The sequence below is a fragment of the Podarcis filfolensis genome (genome assembly GCF_964270895.1).
Source record: "Podarcis filfolensis genome assembly, chromosome: 17".
In the NCBI taxonomy this organism is placed as follows: Eukaryota; Metazoa; Chordata; class Lepidosauria; order Squamata; family Lacertidae; genus Podarcis; species Podarcis filfolensis.
The window spans coordinates 29158755-29180651 of NC_139621.1; the positions used below are offsets into that span (position 1 = coordinate 29158755).

Consider the following 21897-nt stretch of genomic DNA (forward strand, 5'->3'; position numbering starts at 1 on the left):
TCCCAAACAGCAGTCAGTACCTTTTCTTGCTGTCCTATTCAACTTCGAAACAAAGACAGCTTGGAGGCTTTGCATGAAAACCACTCTGAACTGCATGACCAAAATTTGCTTTTTAATGTCATGGCTCGCTAAATCCTCTCTGACAAATATGTATAGGACTAGAGACATTAAGTCCGGCATTTTTTCTCTCCCTAGGTTAGTGTTGTGTTAGTACGGCTGCCATCTGTCTGGGGAGGGGGAGTGCAGGGCAACCAAGTTTCCAGACGCCACTGATATGCATTTACTAATCTATTTAAATGTATGCAAATTTTAACCACTGTACTTTGAATGGTTGCAGCTTAGCTATATAAAAAAAAAAACAAAAAAAAAAACATGGACAGGTGGCAGCCATAACCAGACAAGTCCATATGAAATTGGACTGGATGTAAAACTGGGCAGCTGGGAACAGGCGGCTTGTTCCGAACGTATCTCGTGAGGCTTTTATTGCAGTAAAAGTTGTTCTGAAATTCCTTCTTCGGGAAACGCTGATGTTTAGAAACCGTTGAGTTTTGTGCCATTGGTGCAGCTCTTAAATCTGGCTTGCACAGCAGCCTGTGAACTGGACTTCCTGTGTTCAGAAGTCTCTGGGTGACTGTAGCAGTCGGAATGGATAGCTGCAAACAATCATGGAGACCCTTTCAGCTTCCTAATACTGTATGCTACTGCACACTGTTGTTCATATTCTCTCTCTTTCTCTCGCTCCCTCTCCCCCCCCCCCCGTAAAATGCCTAGATAAAAAGGGACAGGGCATCTTCGCCTTTAGTAGTTGTGCAAAAATGGGAATTTCAGCATGTGTGACTTATTGTCATAAGAAAGTTATACCTAAGAACTAGTGTGTGAGTTTATTTCCCCCTCCTTTCTCCCTTCTCCTGTTTTTGAACTATATCTTTATAAACCCACTGCCTTGAGTGTTGTCAAGCAATGCAAGAACTTTGCACACTTTTCTCTAGAATGTTCCTGTCACGTCTTGTACAATCACTCTTATGTCAGTTCTCTTCCTTTTAAATTTAGGTGGCAGATCACGACAATTGGGATGTCAGAACTATCAGAACGCCTGAATGTTCTTCGACTTCATGTCATGCCCATGTGATTTTTGAGCAGTGGCGTATAAGCCTTAAAGGAAAGAGGAACAAAGCAGAGTTTAGGACACAGAAAGCCTAACTATGGTGTCATATAACCAGTGCTATTTTTCCTGGAAAAAGAGGTGCCGGAACTCGCCGTGAACACCTCCCTCTTAGAATGGCAGTGGCACCTGAGAGGTGCTGGAATTGAGTTCCAGCAATTTCAGCAATAGGAGCCTTCTTTCTCATCCTTAGCCATCTCATAGGAAGGTCCTGAGGATAAAATGGATTAGCCAAGAGTTTCTTGGAGGAAGAGAGTAGGATACAAATAAAACAAAGGGAGTTGTAGGTTACATTTGGCTGCTGCAATACTTAAAGATCTAATTTCATAGGATTTATTTCCCTGCCAATGGGTCAGAGTAGACTCATTAAAATTAATGGGCCTAACTTAGACAATGATTAAAAATTAGTTGAATACTACCCAGTGGCTTCCCCCCCTGGACGTGTGACTTCATCATTGTACTCATGAAATGCTCACCTAACATCACATGAGTTGCAAATTCCTTTCCAGATATTTGGACATGCACTGCACAATGTAGAAGCAGCTTTTTTAAAATATTTCAGTAGAAGTTCATCTTCTGCTGTATTGACTGTGATTCAAAAAATACCATTGCTTGTGATTAAAAATAATGGAGTTAGTTCAGGCTCACACATTCTGCTTGCTGGTGAAATCAAACTGGGATATCTCCAGTGGCATTTACCGTATTTTTCGCTCTATAAGACGCACCAGACCACAAGACGCACCTAGTTTTTGGAGGAGGAAAACAAGAAAAAAAATATTCGGAATCTCAGAAGCCAGAACAGCAAGAGGGATCGCTGCGCAGCAAAAGCAGCAATCCCTCTTGCTGTTCTGGCTTCTGGGATAGCTGCGCAGCCTGCATTCGCTCCATAAGACGCACACACATTTCCCCTTACTTTTTAGAAGTGAAAAAGTGAGTCTTATAGAGCAAAAAATACGGTAACTAAAGTTGGGTCCAAATTATGGATAGACATAACCCCAAGAAAATTAGTCCTTAGAAATTGGAGAGAAGGGCTTGCTCATTAGTTTGGCCTGTTGATATCCTGTCTTCTTACACTCCACCTGAAAGGAAGGTGACTCTTCTGGGGTGAGAGAATGAATGGATTTTGCTCCCCAAGAAGAATACATTCCACGCCTTCCATGGAATGGTGGGGAATACAATGGAACGCAAGCAGTTTGCACAAATAGAAACTGGTGTGTCCAAGGAACAGTTTCTGTTCCTTGGACACAATAGGAAATCTAAGGTTTGTTCGGGATGCTTTTGAACCAATTGATCTTTGGTGTAATATTTGTTACCAGTTTTACAGGAAAATGGATTGAGCTTTGATCTGTAGATGAACCCCTATTTTTTTCCCTCCCCTTTTGAACTAAAGCTCGGGAGCATGAAAAGCTGGAGCGACATGAGGCAGGAGGTGGTGTTCCTAACCAATGTGAACAGCACAAGTTCTTCTACCGAAATTTACCAGGCGGTATCCCGAATAGTTTGTGGACATCCTGAGGGAGGGGGATTGCAGATCAAGTCTCTCAACTGGTATGAAGACAGCAACTACAAAGCTTTCTTTGGAAGCAACAGCACTGACGAAGATGCTGCCGATTTCTATGACAACTACACAAGTAAGTGGAACTCCGTGCATGCTTATTAATTTTGGGCAGATCATTTGGATTACAGTCCTTTTTTATTTTCAAAGATGCAGGAAGCTACTGTATGATGATGGGTGGATAGCATTTGTCTATACCGCGTGTGCTGTCTAGGATTGAGGTGAGAAAGATACTGTGCACCTAGCTCATCTCCCATAGGAGCCAGTGTGGTATAGTGGTTAAGAGCGGTAGTCTCGTAATCTGGGGAACCGGGTTAGCTTCCCCGCTCCTCCACATGCAGCTGCTGGGTGACCTTGGGCTAGTCACACTTCTTTGAAGTCTCTCAGCCTCACGCACCTCACAGAGTGTTTGTTGTGGGGGAGGAAGGGAAAGGAGAACGTTAGCCTCCTTGAGACTCCTTCGGGTAGTGATAAAGCGGGATATCAAATCCAAACTCTTCTTCTCTTCTTCTTTTAAACTCTTTTAAAGCACCCTACTGCAATGACCTCATGAAGAAGCTGGAGTCCAGCCCACTTTCCAGAATCATATGGAGAGCTCTGAAACCTTTGCTTATGGGGAAGGTCTTGTACACCCCTGACACGCCAGCAACAAGGGCAGTCATGTCTGAGGTAAGATCCCAATTCCACATCGTTCAAAGGAAAGGGGGGGGGCTTTGTACTGTTGCTGTCAGGGCTCCTGCAGCAAATGCACAAGAGGGAACTGAAAATAGTGAGTAGGGCAGCCTTTCTCAACCTGTGGGTCCCCAGATGTTGTTGAACTACAACTCCCATCACCCCTAGCGAACAAAGCCAGAGCTCAGGGATGATGGGAGTTGTAGTCCAACAACATCTGGGGACCCACAGGTTGAGAACCGCTGGAGTAGGGGGTCAAAGCGGACTTGCCGCTTGCCGCATAGTTTGCACTTGGTCGCATTTTCCCAGTCTGGAGGAGGCTGTATTCTGGAGCTTGGAGCACCAATGAGGTTTTCCTTCCAACAATGATTCAACTCTTACTGGCAGCTTATATAGGAACTAGAGGCTGTGTCCACTTCCTGGTTCTTCAGAATGGACTCATGTCTGGCTAACCAGTTTGCTGATGTCCCTGAAGCCCCTGCCTTGCTCTCTGTCCTTGTGACTGTTGGGGTGGGTGGATCTGTGAGCTGGCCAGGAAGCCAAACAACCATTGCAGAGACCTCTGCTCCTGCAGCTGGACTGCAGAGAGAGAGGGAGAGGGAGAGGGAGAGGGAGAGGGAGAGGGAGAGGGAGAGGGAGAGAGAGAGAGAGAGAGAGAGAGAGAGAGAGAAGAAACCTCTGCCATTGTATTTGCTAACATTTTGAAGACTTTAAATCCTTCTCCCAAAACACTCAACTACCCCTTCAAATTGACTGCAAGTGGAATGGCAGATTTAGAAGGTGGCATTTTTGCTTAGCCTTAAAGAACTTCCAGTGACAATACTGGGTTAAATGAAGCAATAACTTGGCTCAGTATAAGGAAGGGTCATGTGTGCAGCCACACTTTTTAAGTGTATACATTATATTCTTGGGCATTTTTTCTGCCTTTCGGGAAACATGGTTTGCACAGCACTTCTTGTCCATAAGAAGACATTGCCGAAGGCCTGACTGAATCCTGTGCCATTGTAACTCTGGCAGATTCTGTGCTGATATGCTGTACTGGAACGTTCTGCTCATTTATGCAATTCTGCTTTAACATTCGTAAGGTCCTCGCTCACATGCTACATTTGCTGACCCAGGCAGATGCTCAAGAACAGCTAGGTTTTATGTTCAAGCACTGCAGTGCTTGATGTTTTGATGTTGCAAAGCTGAAGGGGCAGAAGAGTGGAGAAAGACGTAATAAACTGCTTGACTGATGGGGGTGGGGTGGGGGATATGTTGCAACTGGGTTCTAATGTCCAGAATTGAATCAAGGGCCGTTGATACTGAAAGATAAAGCCAACACTGCTTCTTCTTAGGGCAGAAGTCAGGGAGAGCCACTCTTTTTAGCCTGTTCTGCAGGTTGTCACCTTTTTTGTTTTTTAAAATAAATTTTCAAAAATTTAACATAAATAATAATTTTATATTTTTTCCAACTTTCCACCCCATTTTCCATGGTGTTTTTATTTCTCCCCCTCTGCTACATGCTGCCTTCAAACTCTTATACCGTAACATCAATATTATTCTTCCACAAAGCAAACATTATTAGGTTCTCTTATTTTGGCTGTTGACTTTGCCAGTTCAGCATAGTCCATCACCTTACTTATCCATTCTTCTTTGGTGGGAATTACTTTTTCCATTTTTGTGCATAGAGAACCCTAGCCACTGTTGTTGCATACATAAACAACTTAATCATCTTGGGGGGGGACGGACAAATTTCTGTCCCTGGTTGTTACCTTTTCGATGTCACCTTTGACCGTTTCACTATCCTGGCAGGTAAACAAGACGTTCCAGGAGCTGAGTGTCTTCCGTGATCTCGGAGGGATGTGGGAGGAGATAAGACCAAAGATAAAAGTGTTCATGGAGGAAAGCCAGGAAATGGATCTAGTTCGGGTCAGTATGCCATAACTTCTCGCTCCTCAGATAACATTGGATATTTCTTAGGAGACCAGTTTACAAGAAGTGATTTTAATCTGTTTACTTTGGTATCGTGATTGGCGCTTTGGCCTCGAGCGAGTGCGTGCATGTCTATGTAGTACCTCATTTCTTCTGACAAGCTTGCTTGGGCAGGGCCTCCTTGTCTGTACAATGTGACTCTAACCTGAGATTCGGCAGGAAGGTGATTCCTTCTAGACAATAGCTCTCCCCTCTGTGATTTCCCCAAGTGCCAGGTTGGGTGATTTGTTGTGCACAACTCAGGCAGATTCTGGCCAGCATATAAATCAGGCCTGCATCCTCCCTTCCGCAGGCTGCTGTGTGTGTTCACCTGCCAAGGACATGGCCCATAATGAATGTGAAACGAGGGGCTATTCAAGTACAGGCAGGCTTCACATTCTGTTATGTTGAGTTCTGCCATAATCACATTACATGGGGCACTGAACTAGAGACGAATGTGATTAAATATTACCTCACCCGTTTTAACAGAGGAAACAGACGCAGGTCATACTGGCGCTATCCAGATGTGTGAAAAACAAGCATTGTATTTAAATAACTATTTGGAATAACAACAATAATTCATTTCAACCTTTATGGTATTGTAATATTGCCTTTAAAAAATTCCAATACAAGGTCAGTGTGCTATTTGCTATTGGAGAGCCAGTGTGATGTAGTTTGCATTGCTGGGGGGTTGAAATTCCTTCTCAAGCCATGAAGCTTACTAGGAAGAGAGAGAAGAAAACTGTCCTGCCAGTGACCTAAAGCTCAGGATGTCCCATTAATCACCCTGGAAGCCTAATAACCTGTTCAGATCCAGATCGACCACATAACTCTTTTGTTAAATCCACTGCTTTCTTATGGAGCCTGACTCACCCACAACTTCTATGAGAAAACAGAGAAACTGTAGGGACCGTCACGTGTGAGGAGAACACCTCATTGCTGCCTGTGTACCTGCTGCCAGAAAACAAGAAGTGTCTGGCCAGCTGCCTCAGCAGATACATTTTGCAGCAGCACATATGGTCAGTTGTGACAGTGGGAGAGATGTTCAGGTGGTAGCATTCTCTAAAGACAGACTTTTTGTTTAGAGTTCACAAGAACACAAAGTGTGCTCTGTGATGTCCCGGAGAGGATGCAAGCCAGGTTCTCTGGTGGATGACCTTTCCGCCCAGCCGGATGGTGGTCTTTTTTATGGCTCCCTCTGTTTCCCATTTCTGCACATATTAATCAGAAGGAAAACAAGTGGGTGTTGCAACATGATGTTGTGACTTGTTTCGATGTTTTAACAGGGCGTGTGCCTGTGGACTGTTAGGGACCAAAATCTTCAGTGCTGTACAGCAGGGGAGGGCTCAAAACAACTTTTCTGTCTGGATTTTCGCTTTCTGAAATATGGCAACCCTAATAATCCTGGCAACCCTAATCCTGCCAGAGTTCTATGGAAGCATTAGGACAGTGTCCATGTGCAGTTGTTGATTTTGCTATGTTTTACTCACGTTCCATTTGCAAATTTCAAATATTTTTCTGCATACCTTTCGTTTCACCCACATTTTCAGAAATTCCCTCTCCTTGTGTGTGCGTCCCGTTGTCCTGGCCTGCTGTTTGGAACAGGTCTTCCCCCTTCGCTGATAAGAGGGAAGCATAATGTGTAACACAGAGCCAAAACCATCCTCATTAAGTTCTTCTCTGTGGTCAAACTATAAACATACTAATATGGCATATACAACCCCAAATTTTGGTGCCACTCCCATGGCTGTCCTTCATGGAGCTAAGCATAAGCTGGGAAATAGACATGTTGCTGATTTATGATGATACCTTCCCAAATTGGCCAACGGGGGCACCTCCCACTGCATAATGGCTGGCCCTGCAAACGTGGCCAGAGTTTGGTTACCATGGCACCTCAACTTGTTAACTGAACTCTTTGACACAGTATAAATACGGAACATGCATTTAAAAAGGGGAGGGGGGGGGGAATCTGATATGCCCAGTTTCTGATTTGTTCCTAACTCGTTTGAAGAGCCCTGTAGCTCGCTGTGCGAGAGAGGCTCCCTCTGGCTTCATGGCATCGGAGGAACCCTGTGTTATGACGTTAATATTCCATTTATGCTTCGTTGCCTCTTTGCCTGTGCTCTCTAGACAGTGCTGGCAGTGCTTTTAACAATCGCCAAGCAGCTGAAACACATTTCTTCCCTTGCCCCTCTCCAGTTTTCAACAGGGCCTTGTTTGTTTGCTTTCAGCAACTGCTGTCGCTTCCCTGCTGAGATGTTGTACAAGGCTGCCGCCTAGTGAGCCAAAAATAGAAATTGTGGAAAGGGAAGGCTCAGATCTGACAATCAGCAGAACAAGACCATCATAGAATCTTAGAATTGTAGAGTAGGAAGGGACCCTAAGAATCATCTAGTTCAACCCCTTGCAATACAGGAATATGCAGCTGTCCCATATGATAGCTAACTGAGCTATCATGTGAATGTTCAGCTTACCCAGTTCAATTTATGCCCTGTGTAGCAGTAGTGTCACTAGAGTCCTACTCAGGACCACTGTCACAAGGAAGCCTGAGGGGGCCTGGCCTCTCAGGGGTCTTCCAGGCCCCTCCTTCAGTGATCATAGTGACAGAAATACTGCCTGCAAATTTACGCAGGCAATATTCCACCCAATTGCTCATAACCAGGCAACTGAGAGTTAGGCAACAAGCAGTCTGGGCATGTCCAAAATAGTGGAATACACCATTAAATAATGAGCAGCCTTTCCCACCTAATCTGAATTCTAGTGTAGGTGTAGGAAAGAGGTTTTGTCCAGTAGCAGTAAGCCTGAGATTGAGCTGCAAGTGGGAAGACTGACAGTGACTGTGTTCTCTCGCAATGACAATCCAGACATCTTGACTTGTCATGGTTTACTTTGGATGAGCGGCACGCTTTAGTCGGTTGCCTGATCACTTACTCCTCCCCTGGTACAAGTGTGACAAACAAATCAAGTAGTTTAGGCTTCCCATTCCATCTAAACCCAGGACTATGGTGTGTGGCTTCCTTAGTAAGTTAGCCCCAAACTAATGGCTTCAGCCTGGCCATTGATCACGGTTTGTTAGGGAACAAGAGGCCACCATCCATGAGTTGGGTGTAATGGGAAGCCAAAGCTTCTTGGTTTGTTCATCCTGCTGTTCTGTGCAAACACAGGCAATAGATCTGTGAAATGCTATTTATGCTCTTTGCTCTTACTTCATGGTGAATTTTACTAAGTTTCTTCGCTATGTTGCTAACACCAGACGTTACTGAAGAACAAGTTCCTTTGGAAACACCACTTAATGGGTTCAAGCTGGACCGTAGAAGATCTATCCCTGTTCTTGGCAAAGAACCCGGAGGATGTCCATCCGGTGAATGGCTCAACCCGCACCTGGAGGGAAGCTTTCAATGAAACTGACCATGCTGTTCTGACTATTTCCCGCTTCATGGAAGTGAGTCTCATATTTACTAGTGTTTTGATCTTGTTCATTATTATTGGGGCTATTCCTTTTCTCTCTCCAAGTCAATTCAGAAAGAATGATTTCTGCAATAGACTGCAGAACAGAAACTGGTCCTAAGAGATACACAAGGCCATTTTTCAGGATTTGGGCGGTGGGGGAAGAGCACTCTCAGAAAAGATGTCATCAGTGGGCCTCCTTAGCTGGCCAAATGGACTAGAGCTTAGGTGTCCCTAAGAGTACCCAGTCCGCTGAGCCCACATCTTTTGGGGGGAAAGCTACATTTCGACTTGATGATGTAAGTCAAAGTCCACCATTCTTGATCTTAGTCTTGACACTATGACCACTACACCACACTGGCACTGTAGCATTTAATCGGACAGAAATGGTGCATGCTTCTTATTTCAGTGTTTGCGCAAATATTTGCTTCTCAAAGAAACTTCAGTCCAGGTTCTGATTCATTTTGTCCGTCATGGTTGCAGTGTGTCAATCTGGACAAACTGGAAGCCATGCCTAGTGAAGTGCGGCTTATCGACAAGTCCCTGGAGCTGCTGGATCAGAGGAGGTTTTGGGCAGGCATCGTTTTCTCCGGAATCACTCCTAGCAGCGTGAAGTTGCCGCAACATGTCAAGTACAAGATAAGGATGGACATCGATAGCGTGGAGAGAACAAACAAAATTAAGGACGGGTGAGCAGTCCTCAAAGAGGCCTTGGTAGGTTAGCGATTAACAGGAATGGGCGTGAGAATTCTGACCCAACTATTGTTTTGCTTTGGTGCTATAGGTACTGGGATCCAGGTCCTCGAGCTGATCCTTTTGAGGACATGCGCTACGTCTGGGGAGGCTTTGCTTACTTGCAGGATGTGATAGAGCAGGCGATCATCCGTACTGTGACCGGCTCCGAGAAGAAAACGGGAGTCTACGTTCAGCAGATGCCCTACCCCTGTTATGTGGATGATGTGTAAGTGACAGTCTCTGAGTGAGTGGTCCCCTGGCGTGGCTGACTCTGCTTAAGTCAGAGTGGACCTGAGTTTTAGGGTGGCAGATTTTGGAGAAACGTGAGCTGGTTCTTCACCCGACTGCAGAGGCAGTGACAGGAAAGAACCTCCATGATGGGGTTTGGGAGTCTTCTTCAAGTGGTGACATTTTCTCAAAGATGCCACTTCCTGGGGCAAGGCAAGCTTCTCTATAAAGCCTCCATGGGTCATCTTTGAGGAAGCTTTCAAGATGGTGGCAGGTTAGCCTCCTAGAGCAGCTCATACTTCTTGGGTCCAAGATAGCGCTGGAGGGGGAGGAGAGGGCAATCTAGATTCTGTTTCCAGCAGTGGCTGGACAGATGGCTCTGAAACCAAGCAGAAATGGTCTCCCCCTTGTTTTCCCCAGCATTCAGAACATCGACTTTCTGTTTAGCTATTATGGTAGCCACTCATAGACAAATTCTCATTCTTTAGAAAAGCTTTGTAAGCAGGCAGGCAGCCGCCATCGAATCTTGAAAGGTGAATTACACACTGCATGACGAAGTATTCCTTTTGGTCTGCCTTAAACTTGTTACCAATAAACGATAACCCCAAGTCTTGGCCTTCCTCTGGTTTCCCCTCTGCAGATTCTTGCGTGTCATGAGCGGCTCCATGCCCCTCTTCATGACTCTGGCTTGGATCTACTCTGTGGCCGTGATCGTCAAGGGCATTGTGTACGAAAAGGAGGCCCGCCTGAAAGAGACCATGAGGATTATGGGCCTAAACAACGGCACCCTCTGGCTCAGCTGGTTCATTAGCAGCCTCATCCCCCTTCTCATGAGCGCTGGGCTCCTGACACTCATCCTCAAGGTTAGCCTGGCTCCACGTTCTCACTCCTTTGGTTAATAGGATGTCTAATCCACAACTGTTGATCTACTATAGTGGCTTACCATGCAATATTAGGATCCCCCACCGTTCAATTCTCACCTTAGCTACAGATCTCTTCTTATGTTCTTGAGTAAGTCCCACTGAGTTCCATGGGACTTACTCCCAGGTAAGGGGATAGAAGAATGCATCCTGTGGTATAAATTGCTTGCCTGCGCTCCCTTTAAGGATGAACAAGAACGTAAAAATAATAGCAGAGCATAGTAGTCAATGAATACTGGTTCTGAAACATTGGCTTCCAGTACATTTCCAAGCACAATGTTGGTGCTGATCTTTAAAGCCCTAAACGGCCTCGGCCTTGTATACCTGAAAGAGCATCTCCACACACAAACACACACACACCCATCGTTCAGCCAGACACTGAGGTCCAGCTCCGAGGGCCTTCTGGTGATTCCCTCATTGAGAGAAGTGAGGTGACGGGGGCCTTCTCAGTGGTGGAGCCCACCCTGTGGAATGCCCTCCCATCAAATGTCAAGGAGATAAGTAACTATACAACACATCTGTCTTCAGAAGACATCTGAAGGCAGCCCTGTATCAGGAAGTTTTTGTATATGTTGGAAGCTGCCCAGAGTGGCTAATAATAATAATATTGTCTTCAGAAAGAACACATGAGCTCAGAGGTGACCGTTCTTTTTTTGTAAGATGGGATGGCTAAGCTCCTTTTCACATATTCCACAGTAGCAAATGTGGGTTTGATAGCTAAACACATTGGCCAAGGATCTATATCCTACCCTGCCAGGCCCCATAGGACTGCCTCTGTATGTCTGACACATCAACTTGCTTACTGCAAACACATGTTTGCCCCCACATGTTAATGTAAACCACCGCAGGTGTGTACAAACAATAACAGTAATGCTAGTAATTGTAATAAGTTGTGATAATAATAAAGCAATGATGAAATGTGAATTGTCAAATGTTTCATGGCTGTACAACTGGTCCTCTCTTTCTCCAGAAAGGAAACCTGCTGCCCTACAGTGACCCCAGTGTGGTGTTTGTCTTCCTGTCTATCTTTGGCATAGTGACCATAACACAGTGCTTCCTCATCAGCACCTTTTTCTCAAGGGCCAACTTGGCGGCAGCTTGCGCAGGGATCATCTACTTTACTCTCTACTTGCCTTGCACGTTGAATTTTGCCTGGCATGATTACATGACCTTCTCTCTCAAAACGTTTGCGGTGAGTCAGTGCAAGGGGGATGGGGTGCCGAGGGGAGGGTAGCACTGCCAGCAAGGAGAGATCTTTTTTTAATCCGGTCTGGGCAGACCTTCTTGGACTAATTTCTTTTGGGGGGGTTGGGGGTTGGTCCTGCACATCCCCTTCCCCCATTCCCTAATTCTTTCAACTTTTAATCAAACTTTAATTGGTTTCACTACACCAGTGTAGTTGTTAGAGTATTGAATTAGGACCTGGGAGATCAGAGTTCAAATGACCACATGGCCACGAAACTCACTGGGCAGTGTTGAGCCAGTTACCAACTCTCAGCCTAATCTACCTCCCAGGGTTATTATGAAAATAATATGTATATCACCTACACCCTTTAGCACTTTGGGGGAAAGTTGGGATCAAGTCAGTTCATTGTGTTTTAGCAGGCAGCCATTATACAAATGATAACTATAATAATAATAGTAATAATAATAATAATAATAGAGATTTACATTTCTGCTCCTTAACCTTTAAAGGATAATTCATTTCCCATACCCCCTTTAAGTTTAATAGCACAGATTTGTAGAGCCTTAGCAAGAAATTTAGATATTCTGAAGTATATACAGTGGTACCTCTGGTTGCAAACGGGACCTGTTCCAGAGGCCTATTCACAACCTGAACAGAACGCAACCCACGTCTGTGCGTGCACGGGTTGCAATTCGCCGCGCATGCGCAAGCAGTGAAACCCAAAAGTAACCCATTCTGTTACTTCCGGGTCGCTGTGGGATGCAACCTGAAAATGTGTAACCTGAAGCAAACGTAACATGAGGTATGACTGTATACGTCTCTACATAGGACAGCAAAAAACAAGTCTTTGCTAGGGGTGAGCTTCCCTTCTGTGATCTTAACAATGGGTAAATGTGGTTGTTTCTAAGATCATTATAAAAAGGGCATTCAAGGAGCACATGAGTTGTATCTTCTGTTGAAACAGAGTTGCAGCCACAAACACTGTCCTCAGGAAATCCTGGGATGTGTGTGTATGTTTCCCATAGTGGTGCTGGAAACTCTTCCCCCCAACTTATTCCATATCTGCTCCAGGAATATTTGGTTTTGAGATTACATGAGCAGGCCCAATGGTATAGTTCCTCACCACCTGATTGCCAGCCTCCATACTAAAGAGATGATAACCAGATGGTAAGGAACTGCATCCTTTGTCCCACCCATGTGGATCTAGCTCAGGTACCCATTTGGTCACAGCTGAATCGGCTTTTGCTTTTGTTCCCTGTTGCCATTATGGCAGGGTTAATCTTTTCTTGCACTGAAAACATGAGTGAGTGAGTGAGTGAGTGAGTGAATGCACCCAGGATGTTAACTGGTGTTTTTCCTCTGCAGAGCCTGCTTTCTCCGGTCGCCTTTGGGTTCGGCAGTGAGTACCTTTCCCTGTTTGAAGAGCAGGGTGTTGGATTGCAATGGGACAATGTCTTCATGAGCCCTTTGGAAGGAGACAGCTACAACCTGACAACTTCTGTGTGTATGATGCTGTTCGATAGTCTGCTGTATGGGGTTCTGACTTGGTACATCGAGGCTGTCTTTCCAGGTGAGCAGTAGCACATCAAATCTCTCTCCATCTTAGCCCATTACTTCCCATTACCCCACTTCCCTCCCTTTGGAAGTCAGGGATGCTGCTGTTTCCATATTATTATCCAGCCATGGGAGATCCCAGAAACAGCAGTCTCACAGGAGGAGGAGCGGTGACAGATTCTTGCAGATCCACCAGAGATAGCAAGTACAAGAGCCTTGACGGGGCTGACTGTGCTCTGAAGGAATTGTTTGATTTGTTTATGCGTGTTACAACGGTGGCAAGAATAATCTTTGTGCAAAAAATTGAAAGAAGAAGTCCCACTGAAAGAAGCTTGGCTTATGAAGATGGTGGAATATGTTGAGATGGCTAGACCAACTGTTAGAATTAAAGGAGGGAATTTTTTTTGAAGAATGGAAATAATCTGTGGAATGTTTGGAAGAAAAAATACCATGGTTATGTTAAAACGTATTCAGGATAGCAACAGATGAGAATTGGTAGTTTAATAAGTCAGAATTGATGTACAGTGGTACCTTGGGTTACATACGCTTCAGGTTACAGACGTTTCAGGTTACTGACTCCGCTAACCCAGAAATAGTACCTCGGGTTAAGAACTTTGCTTCAGGATGAGAACAGAAATCACGCGGCGGCAGCACGGCATCACTGGGAGGCCCCATTAGCTTAAGTGGTACCTCAGGTTAAGAACAGTTTCAGGTTAAGAACGGACCTCCAGAACAAATTAAGTACCTAACCAGAGGTACCACTGTAATGGGTAAAATGTAAGTACAGTGGTACCTCAGGTTAAGTACTTAATTCATTCCGGAGGTCCGTTTTTAACCTGAAACTGTTCTTAACCTGAAGCACCACTTTAGCTAATTGGGCCTCCTGCTACTGCCACGCCACCAGAGCCCGATTTCTGTTCTTATCCTGAAGCAAAGTTCTTAAACTGAAGCACTATTTCTGGGTTAGCGGAGTGTGTAACCTGAAGCGTATGTAACCTGAAGCATATGTAACCCGAGGTACCACTGTAACATAGCAGCTTTAGAACACTGTGGAAGGGTGGATGGGAAGTCAGCGGATATGAGAGATTTGTTGTTTAAAAGAACTTGTAAAATCTGAAAATGTAATAAAAAGGTTATGCATTAGACAGGGCTGACTCTGCTGTTGAGCAAAGTGAGCTGGTCACCTAAGGCAGCAGAGGCTATAGGGAAGAGGAGAGGACAGAGCTGCATGTGGCTTGCCCTGTATCCTTGTCCTGCAATGGAGGATGCTGTTCAGGTGCCAGCATTTTAGTAGCTTTCAGGTGCTAACCCAGCCCACTTTTGTGCATGGAACAGGACAGTGGTGTTGTCTTGTCCTTCACCTGAGGCAGTGAAATGCCTTTGGTCCTCTTACATCACTGTTATGAGGCTGCTTCCTCCAAAGATCAAGGGCAGAGTGTTCCTCGCAGCCGTTAGCAATCCTTCCGTTCCCCAGGTCTGTGGTTAGTCCAAGCATATTCACTCCCTTGGCTGGATTGTTTCTGGCGGGTTGAAGCTACTCCATACAAACTACCTTTAGCCACCTCAAGGTGTGGGAAGGGTGTTTGGTAAAGTGACTAGATAATATGGACAGATCGGGCTCCAATCTTTGCAAAATTCAGTACTTGGAGATGCATCTTATCTTCTGCACATCTGAATGATTTCCCCCCGAGTCTCACCCAGGTCATTTTGTCCCTTTTTGTTTAGGTCAATACGGCATCCCCAGACCCTGGTACTTTCCCTTTACGAAGTCCTACTGGTGTGGTGAGCAATCTGGAGAGCAACAGACCCCTTCTCTTCACAAAAATTCATCTGAAAGTAAGCAACTGGTGTTCTCCTACATTTTATTCAGTGGCAAACCAGGCTTCTCTGGTGGAATCCTTTCCAATGGATAAGGTTCCCTGCTGTTCTCAGTTTGATTTCATAAGACCTGCAGCCCCTTGGATTCGGAAAACCCTTTTTTTTTTTTTAGGTCACACCCCAGTTCTCTCTCTGCCCCCTGCTGTCCAGCCCAATGCTGAAGTACCATATTTTTCGCTCTATAAGACACACTTTTTCCCTCCTAAAAAGTAAGGGGAAATGTGTGTGCGTCTTATGGAGCAAATGCAGGCTGCGCGGCTATCTCAGAAGCCAGAACAGCAAGAGGGATCACTGCGCAGTGCTCCCTCTTGCTGTTCTAGCTTCTGGTTTAGCCCTTCTGTCCCTTCCCCCACCTCCCGGAAAAGCCCACAAGAGCCGCGGGGAACGTGTGTGTCAGTGACAGGCTGCCTTTCTCCCTCCTCGGGGAAAAGCCTGCAAGCGCCGCACACACACTCCATGCAGCTCATGAAAGGGAGCGCTGAGCAGAGCCTGGGATGCATACGGGCTCTGCTCAACACTCCCTTTAAAGAATATTTTTTTTCTTGCATTCCCCCTCTAAAAAATAGGTGCATCTTACGGAGCAAAAAATACGGTAGCTTGCAGATATTATAAACACTCCGTGCCTCACTAAGTAGATTTACTTTCCTGTTGCAACAGTCTGCATGGAGGAAGAGCCAAGTCATCTTCACCTTGGGGTGTCGATTCAAAGCCTGGTGAAGGTTTACCGTGATGGCAAGAAACTGGCTGTCGACGGCCTTACTCTGAATTTCTACGAAGGGCAGATTACCTCCTTCCTGGGACACAACGGAGCTGGGAAAACCACCACAATGTAAGAGAGCAAAATTGGTATGGTGGGAAAACACCTTCCAAAGTCATGCTTCGCTTTGCTTGTTTGCACTCAACTTCCCTTTTGTTATATTTAGGTCCATCCTGACTGGGTTATTCCCCCCAACTTCGGGCACAGCCTTCATCCTTGGCAAAGACATCCGTTCTGAGCTCAGCACCATCCGGAAGAATCTGGGTGTCTGCCCCCAGCACAATGTCCTGTTTGATGAGTGAGTCACGCTATGAATCACCATTCCCTTGCACCTTTTCATTTGTTTCTTAACTAGCAAAATTCCCAAGATTGTGATAGGGGGGTGTGTGTTTAGAGAGAGAGAATCAGCAAAGACAATATGTTATCCAACCTGGTATAAGGCAGTTTCCTATCATGCCTAATTTGGGATTCTGCCTCTGAATACCATCGTACCTCAGAAGTCAAACGGAATCTGTTCCGGAAGTCCATTCGACTTCCAAAACATTCAGAAACCAAAGCATGGCTTCTGATTGGCTGAAGGAAGCTCCTGCAGCCAATCGGAAGCTGCAGAAGCCCCGTCGGGCGTTCAGGTTCCAAAGAACATTCGCAAACTGGAACACTCACTTCCGGGTTTGCGGCGTTCGGGAACCAAAACGTCCAAGTACCAAGACATTTGGGATCCAAGGTACAATTATATGTATTTTTATTATCACGTTAGCACTTCAAAACTGGATGACAAGGAACAGACAGTATGTGTGCTTTTTCTTACCAAAATGTGGCTGTTCTCCCCGCACGCCTAGGTTGACAGTGGAGGAACACATCTGGTTCTATGCGCGCCTGAAGGGACTGTCGGAAAAGCTGGTGAAAAAGGAAATGAAGCAGATGGCCATAGATGTTGGTTTGCCTCATAAACTCAAATCAAAGACAAGCAAACTCTCTGGTAAATTTCATTTATTCAGCCAAATGCAACTATTGTTTGCCTTGCCCTGTATACCCCTGCATGCAAAGCATAACAAGAGATCTTCTGGATCAGGCCTGAGACCCATCTAATCTGTCTGTTGGCTTCCAATAATTGGCAGCCAAATGCCCGTGGATGTTTTGGGACTGTGACTCCCACCATCCCTGTGTCTTGCCACATGCAAGGTGGTTCTTTTAAAATGAGATTCAGAAGCAATACAAAACACAAGTGAGAGAGAAGATAAAATATTTTATTCTAAAAAGCAAGCAGTATATGTGTACCAAGCATGCACTTCAACCTGCCACTTGGAAGCCTCAAGAAGTGGCCAAGTGGCTCCCCCAGGTAGCCTCGGGTTGCAAGGCCCCTGCGGCCAATCAGTCCATGCATGGGCTTCTCCAAAACCCTGCCCCAAGCCATCCAATTTATTGATAGCTACATAGCTAGCCCTTGTGGCTTGCCTCACTGGCTATGTGCAGTCCTACATTACTAGCTGTGTGCAGATTATTCATTAGCCACCCTCTCCCAATGCCTTGAGAGGGACGCAGGTGGCGCTGTGGGTTAAACCACAGAGCCTAGGACTTGCCGATGAGAAGGTCGGCGGTTCGAATCCCTGCAACGGGGTGAACTCCCATTGTTTGGTCCCAGCTCCTGCCAACCTAGCAGTTCGAAAGCACATCAAAGTGCAAGTAGATAAATAAGTACCACTCCGGTGGGAAGGTAAACGGTGTTTCCGTGCGCTGCTGTGGTCCGCCAGAAGCGGCTTAGTCATGCTGGCCACATGACCTGGAAGCTGTACGCCGGCTCCCTCGGCCAATAAAGCGAGATGAGCACCACAACCCCAGAGTCGGCCACGGCTAGACCTAATGGGGTCCCTTTACCTTTTACCCAATGTCTCACTTTGTCCAAACCATGTCCAACATCAAAGAAGGTACCCAGCACTATCACTTCTAACCATCAAGGAGCTTAACAAGAGATATGGAGGGGGAAGGAAGAGGAGGCAGGAGAGGGCAATTGAGTCAAATCACTTAACTCCTCAAAATACAAATATATTCCAGATAGATTGCCCATACACCCTGATCATTGACTATTCTGTCTGGAGCTGATGGGAGCCTAAAATACCTGGTGGGCAGTAGGCTGGGGAATGTTGTCTTAGACCTAAATCTCTTCTACCATGCATGCATTCACATAAGTGCATAGCAGCAGTTCCACAGACCACCCCAGGTAAAGCGGAATCGAATCCTAGATTAAATTAGACTGAATCTTGTCTGTTTTTGCTTCGTAGGTGGTATGCAGAGAAAGCTTTCAGTGGCTTTGGCCTTTGTAGGCGGCTCTAAGGTTGTGATTCTGGATGAGCCAACGGCTGGCGTTGACCCTTATTCTCGCAGAGGGATCTGGGAGCTGCTTGTGAAATATCGCCAAGGTACCACTTGCCTTTTCCTCTTGCAACCCAGTGAAAAGTTGCATCTCTATGGTATGGTGGTTCTGCATCGCAGCCATGTTCCCTGACGTCTCTTTGATGACTCCCTTCTGGTTTTGCTGGCCTTTAGAGATTTTAGACCCCCACCTTTCTCCTTCTCCTATATAAGTAAGTTAACGTGCAATTTGAAAATGGATCCACAAATGGAACTGAAGAAAGAAGATTGGCAAACGGTTGGAGAGGACTGTCCTTTTCTTTATTTTTGTATCAGTATTAAAAAGACCCCTGTTCTATTAAAAATCCTGGTTAAATGTGTTTTTCTCATTTTTTAGAATTAAAAAAAAGAGATTTAATTAAAAATTAATTGTTTTTTCTTCTTCAGTAAAATAAAGTTTATTGTGATGTTGATAAGACTCCTATTGCATCAGCCTGTATCAATTTTGGCAAATATCAGTAGAACTTATTTGGCTGAAATCTGTGCATCTGTTAGCTTCATGGTATATGAGACCTTTATATATTTAATTTTTTTACTAAATTTTTATTAGGAATTTAAACAAAACATATTATCTTAAAACATACCATCCTTAATTCCCCCCCTCCTAACTCCCATAAAAAACCCACCCTCCACACCCCTCACTTCCCTCAGTTCCAATCTCTGGTTTCTCTATCAATGCAATTCTCTGCATGTTACAAAATTGTATAGCAATTAAAAATTAATTAATTAAAGTTAGTATGAACAGAGAGCTCAATCATGGGTTGCTGTTTTTAAAGACTTGAGTCAAACTAGACGAATTAGTGGAGATCTGCAACCAGATCCCTCATTTCTATTTGTTGTTGTTTAGTCGTTTAGTCGTGTCCAACTCTTTGTGACCCCATGGACCAGAGAACGCCAGGCACTTCTGTCTTTCACTGCCTCCCGCAGTTTAGTCAAACTCATGCTGGTAGCTTTGAGAACACTATCCAACCATCTCGTCCTCTGTCGTCCCCTTCTCCTTGTGCCCTCAGTCTTTCCCAGCATCAGGGTCTTTTCCAGGGAGTCTTCTCTTCTCATGAGGTTGCCAAAGTATTGGAGCCTCCGCTTCAGGATCTGTCCTTCCAGTGAGCACTCAGGGCTGATTTCCTTCAGAATGGATACGTTTGATCTTCTTGCAGTCCATGGGACTCTCAAGAGTCTCCTCCAGCACCATAATTCAAAAGAATCAATTCTTCGGCGATCAGCCTTCTTTATGGTCTCCAAAAGCAACCACAGCCCCTCCACTCTCCCACAGTTGGACTGGGGCTATGATGCTGTAGGGCTATGCTGTTTCCTTAATGTAAACCAGCTTTCTTTAAGCTGCCATTTGTTAGGAACAATATATGGGTGCACAGTCACTAAACCAGTCTGGTCTATTTGGCTTCTTCTCTTCCTGGTTGTCAGGTCGCACCATCATCCTCTCCACACACCATATGGACGAGGCGGACATCCTCGGAGACCGAATTGCTATCATTTCTCATGGCAAACTGTGCTGCGTTGGCTCTTCGCTGTTCCTGAAGAACCAGTTGGGGACTGGATATTATCTGACCTTAGTCAAGAAGGACGTGGATTCCTCACTCAGCTCCTACAGGAACAGTAGCAGCACCGTGTCTTACCTAAAAAAGGTACTGCTTTCAGAAGTGCTGTCAAGGGGAGAGGAGGAGGGGCACAGTTTGCTGATTTCTTCTAGAAACAATGGGGAGATTTTGGGGTCCCTCAAGTAACATATCCTATTCCTTTAGCCCACGACGAGAAATAGTCTGTACAATAAAAAAGGTTCTAGATTCAGCTAGTTAGCCGTGTTGGTCTGACGCAGTCGAAATATATAAATAATAAAAAAATAGTCCAGTAGCACCTTAAAGGTAAAGGAAAAGGGACCCCTGACCATTAGGTCCAGTCATGACTCTGGGGTTGCGGCGCTCATCTCGCTTCATTGGCCGAGGGAGCCAGCGTTCAGCTTCCGGGTCATGTGGCCAGCATGACTAAGCCACTTCTGGCAAACCAGAGCAGCGCATGGAAATGCCGTTTACCTTCCCGCCGAATCAGTACCTGTTTATCTGCTTGCACTTTGACGTGCTTTCGAACTGCTAGGTGGGCAGGAGCAGGGACCGAGCAACGGGAGCTCACCCCATCATGGGGATTTGAACCGCCGACCTTCTGATCAGCAAGTTCTAGGCTATGTGGTTTAACCCACAGTGCCACCAGCATCCCTAGTAGCACCTTAGAGACCAACTAAGTTTGTTCTTGCTATAATCTTTCCTGTACATGCATGAAAAGCTTAGTGTGTATCTGAAGAAGTGTGCATGCACACGAAAGCTTATACCAAGAACAAACTTTGTTGGTCTCTAAGGTGCTACTGGACAATTTTTTTTATTTTTTTATATGTCTCGAATAAAAAAGGTAAAAGAAAAAAGGTAAAGGACCCCTGGACTTAAGTCCACTCAAAGGCGACTATGGGGTTGCGGCGCTCATCTCACTTCCAAGCTGAGGGAGCCGGCGTTTGTTCATAGACAGCTTTCTGGGTCATGTGGCCAGCATGACTAAACAGCTTCTGGCACAGCGGGACACCGTGACGGAACCCAGAGCACATGGAAACGCCGTTTACCTTCCCGCAACAGCGGTACCTATTTATCTACTGGCACTGGCGTGCTTTCGTACTGCTAGGTTGGGACCGAGCTTTCGAACTGCTAACTGGGACCGAGAAACGGGAGCTCACCCCGTCGCGGGGATTTGAACCGCCAACCTTTCGATTGGCAAGCCCAAGAGGCTCAGTGGTTTAGACCACAGCGCCATCTGCATCCCTATAGTCTGTACAATAATGCAGTTTGATCATAGCGTGTAGTCATAGAAGGAGCTCAGTGTATTGTATGTAAATGGTTCTCCACACCCCATTTTCTCTTGAAGGCTGAGTGGAGATTTCAACTCTGATCTCCTAGGTCCTAGATTGACACTCTAACCACTGCACCACACAGGCTCCTTAGAGACATAATATCAGTGTCCTTTTTGTTTCTTGAGAATTGTATTTTTTCCTCTCCCTCTCTCTCTCTTTTAAAAAGCCACCCTGACTTTGTTCAGATAAGAGATAATTGGATCGCCTTTTCTTTTCTCGTTAGGATGACAGTGTGTCTCAGAGCAGTTCAGATGCTGGACTTGGCAGTGACCATGAAAGTGACACCTTGACAATAGGTAAGGGATTTTAAAAGATAACAAAACATTCAGGTTGTTTCTTGTTTCTCTGCCTTTTATAATTTTAAGCCACCAGAGTGGTGGTTGTTGTATTTTTTTAAATTATTGTTGAGATTAGTCAATAATCTCATCTGCCTGGCTTCCTCAGTGCCTTCTTTTAAAAAAGGTTTTCACCCTGTCACTTTTCTGTTGCTTTCCCCAGCAATTTTTATTTATTGCCTTGGATCCAATACCTCC

The 21897-nt window shown here is 45.4% G+C and overlaps 1 protein-coding gene across 2 annotated transcripts in view; it reads left to right on the forward strand.

Annotated features, from left to right (window-relative positions):
- The window catches only part of ABCA1 (ATP binding cassette subfamily A member 1), a 108754-nt gene that overhangs the window by 57561 nt on the left and 29296 nt on the right, over positions 1–21897 (forward strand). For both annotated transcript variants that reach the window (XR_014542954.1, XM_083592615.1), the window contains exons 9-24: positions 2553–2793; positions 3247–3386; positions 5184–5300; positions 8596–8784; positions 9273–9478; positions 9574–9750; positions 10393–10615; positions 11643–11864; positions 13224–13428; positions 15138–15248; positions 15948–16119; positions 16214–16345; positions 16887–17026; positions 18327–18464; positions 19879–20099; positions 21588–21660. Coding sequence is in view for 1 of the 2 variants with exons in the window: in XM_083592615.1 (XP_083448741.1) it covers positions 2553–2793; positions 3247–3386; positions 5184–5300; positions 8596–8784; positions 9273–9478; positions 9574–9750; positions 10393–10615; positions 11643–11864; positions 13224–13428; positions 15138–15248; positions 15948–16119; positions 16214–16345; positions 16887–17026; positions 18327–18464; positions 19879–20099; positions 21588–21660 (2707 nt within the window). In the remaining variant the exon portion in view is untranslated. The remainder of the gene's footprint in view (positions 1–2552; positions 2794–3246; positions 3387–5183; positions 5301–8595; positions 8785–9272; positions 9479–9573; positions 9751–10392; positions 10616–11642; positions 11865–13223; positions 13429–15137; positions 15249–15947; positions 16120–16213; positions 16346–16886; positions 17027–18326; positions 18465–19878; positions 20100–21587; positions 21661–21897) is intronic.